This window comes from Numida meleagris, unplaced genomic scaffold (genome assembly GCF_002078875.1).
Source record: "Numida meleagris isolate 19003 breed g44 Domestic line unplaced genomic scaffold, NumMel1.0 unplaced_Scaffold594, whole genome shotgun sequence".
Classification (NCBI taxonomy): Eukaryota; Metazoa; Chordata; class Aves; order Galliformes; family Numididae; genus Numida; species Numida meleagris.
Genome location: NW_018364810.1, coordinates 6,217 through 7,509, shown reverse-complemented (window position 1 = coordinate 7,509; position 1,293 = coordinate 6,217). Strand labels below are relative to the sequence as shown.

At 72.5% G+C, this 1,293-nt stretch overlaps 1 protein-coding gene and 1 non-coding gene across 2 annotated transcripts in view; one reads left to right on the top strand and one right to left on the bottom strand.

Moving 5' to 3' along the window:
* Positions 1-133: 133 nt before the first annotated feature.
* Positions 134-215, bottom strand: TRNAS-CGA. The gene has a single exon. It is a non-coding gene; the product is annotated as a tRNA-Ser (tRNA).
* Positions 216-882: 667 nt separating this feature from the next.
* Positions 883-1,293, top strand: part of LOC110391881 (SWI/SNF complex subunit SMARCC2-like) — a gene marked incomplete at its 3' end in the record, with an annotated part of 6,621 nt that continues 6,210 nt past the window's right edge. Inside the window, 2 exon segments of the mRNA XM_021383841.1 lie at positions 883-1,042; positions 1,128-1,288. Of these exon segments, the coding sequence (XP_021239516.1) occupies positions 932-1,042; positions 1,128-1,288 (272 nt within the window).

The following is a 1,293-nucleotide window of genomic DNA, read 5'->3' as shown; positions in this document are numbered from 1 at the left end:
CCCCCCCCCTATCCACGGGGATTCGGGCCCCGCTGTCACCGCCGTTAAAAAACGATCGTGGCGGCCGACAGCCCCCGGAGCGTTTCCGTTCCCCCCCCACCCCGACCCACAGCGCTCCGTAAAAACGTTGTTCCGTCACGGACAGGATTCGAACCTGTGCGGGGAAACCCCATTGGATTTCGAGTCCAACGCCTTAACCACTCGGCCACCGTGACTCCCGCGCCTCCCTCCGCCGCGCTCCGCCTAGAGCCGCCGCGCCCCCAACGCGGCTCCTCCGGCCCGCCCCGCTCCGCCCACCGGCAGAGAGAGGCGCTGGGACGGCGGTATGAGGCTCGCCCGGTAGGGGGTGCGCTAACACGTGGTGCCCGCCGCCGGAAGTGAGCGTTCGAAGCCCCGCGCTGCGTCCTGCCGGCAGGGGGCGCTGTCACACCCGGCTCCGTGCTGCCGGCAGGGGGCGCTGTCATACCCAACTCCGTGCCGCCGACAGGGGGCGCTGTCACACCCAGCTCCGTGCTGCCGGCAGGGGGCGCTGTCACACCCAGCCATGTGCTGCCGGCAGGGGGCGCTGTGACACCCGGCTCCGTGCTACCGGCAGGGGGCGCTGTGACAGCCGGCTCCGTGCTGCCGGCAGGGGGCGCGGTGACACCCAGCCATGTGCTGCCGGCAGGGGGCGCTGTCACAACCAACTCCGTGCTGCCAGCAGGAGGCGCTGTGACGTCCAGCTCCGTGCTGCCAGCAGGGGGCGCTGTGACACCCGGCTCCGTGCTGCCGGCAGGGGGCGCTGTGACACCCGGCTCCGTGCTGCCGGCAGGGGGCGCTGTGACACCCGGCTCCGTGCTGCCGGCAGGGGGCGCTGTGACACCCAGCTCCGTGCTGCCGGCAGGGGGCGGTGCGGCGCGGCGCGGCGGGGAGCGGCCCGGCCCGCTGGAAGATGGCGGTGCGGAAGAAGGACGGCGGCCCCAACGTCAAGTACTACGAGGCCTCGGACACCGTCAGCCAATTCGACAACGTCCGCCTGTGGCTCGGCAAGAACTACAAGAAGGTACGGAACGCCCGGCCCCGCCCGGCCCCCGCGGCCCCGCCCCGCGCGGTGCTGGCCCGCGGCTGAGCCCCCTCCCTCCCCGCAGTACATCCAGGCCGAGCCCCCCACCAACAAGTCGCTCTCGAGCCTGGTGGTGCAGCTGCTGCAGTTCCAGGAGGAGGTGTTCGGGAAGCACGTCAGCAACGCGCCGCTCACCAAGCTGCCGGTGCGTGAGTGCGCCGACGGACAAAGGGCCCCGCGCCCCCCCCACC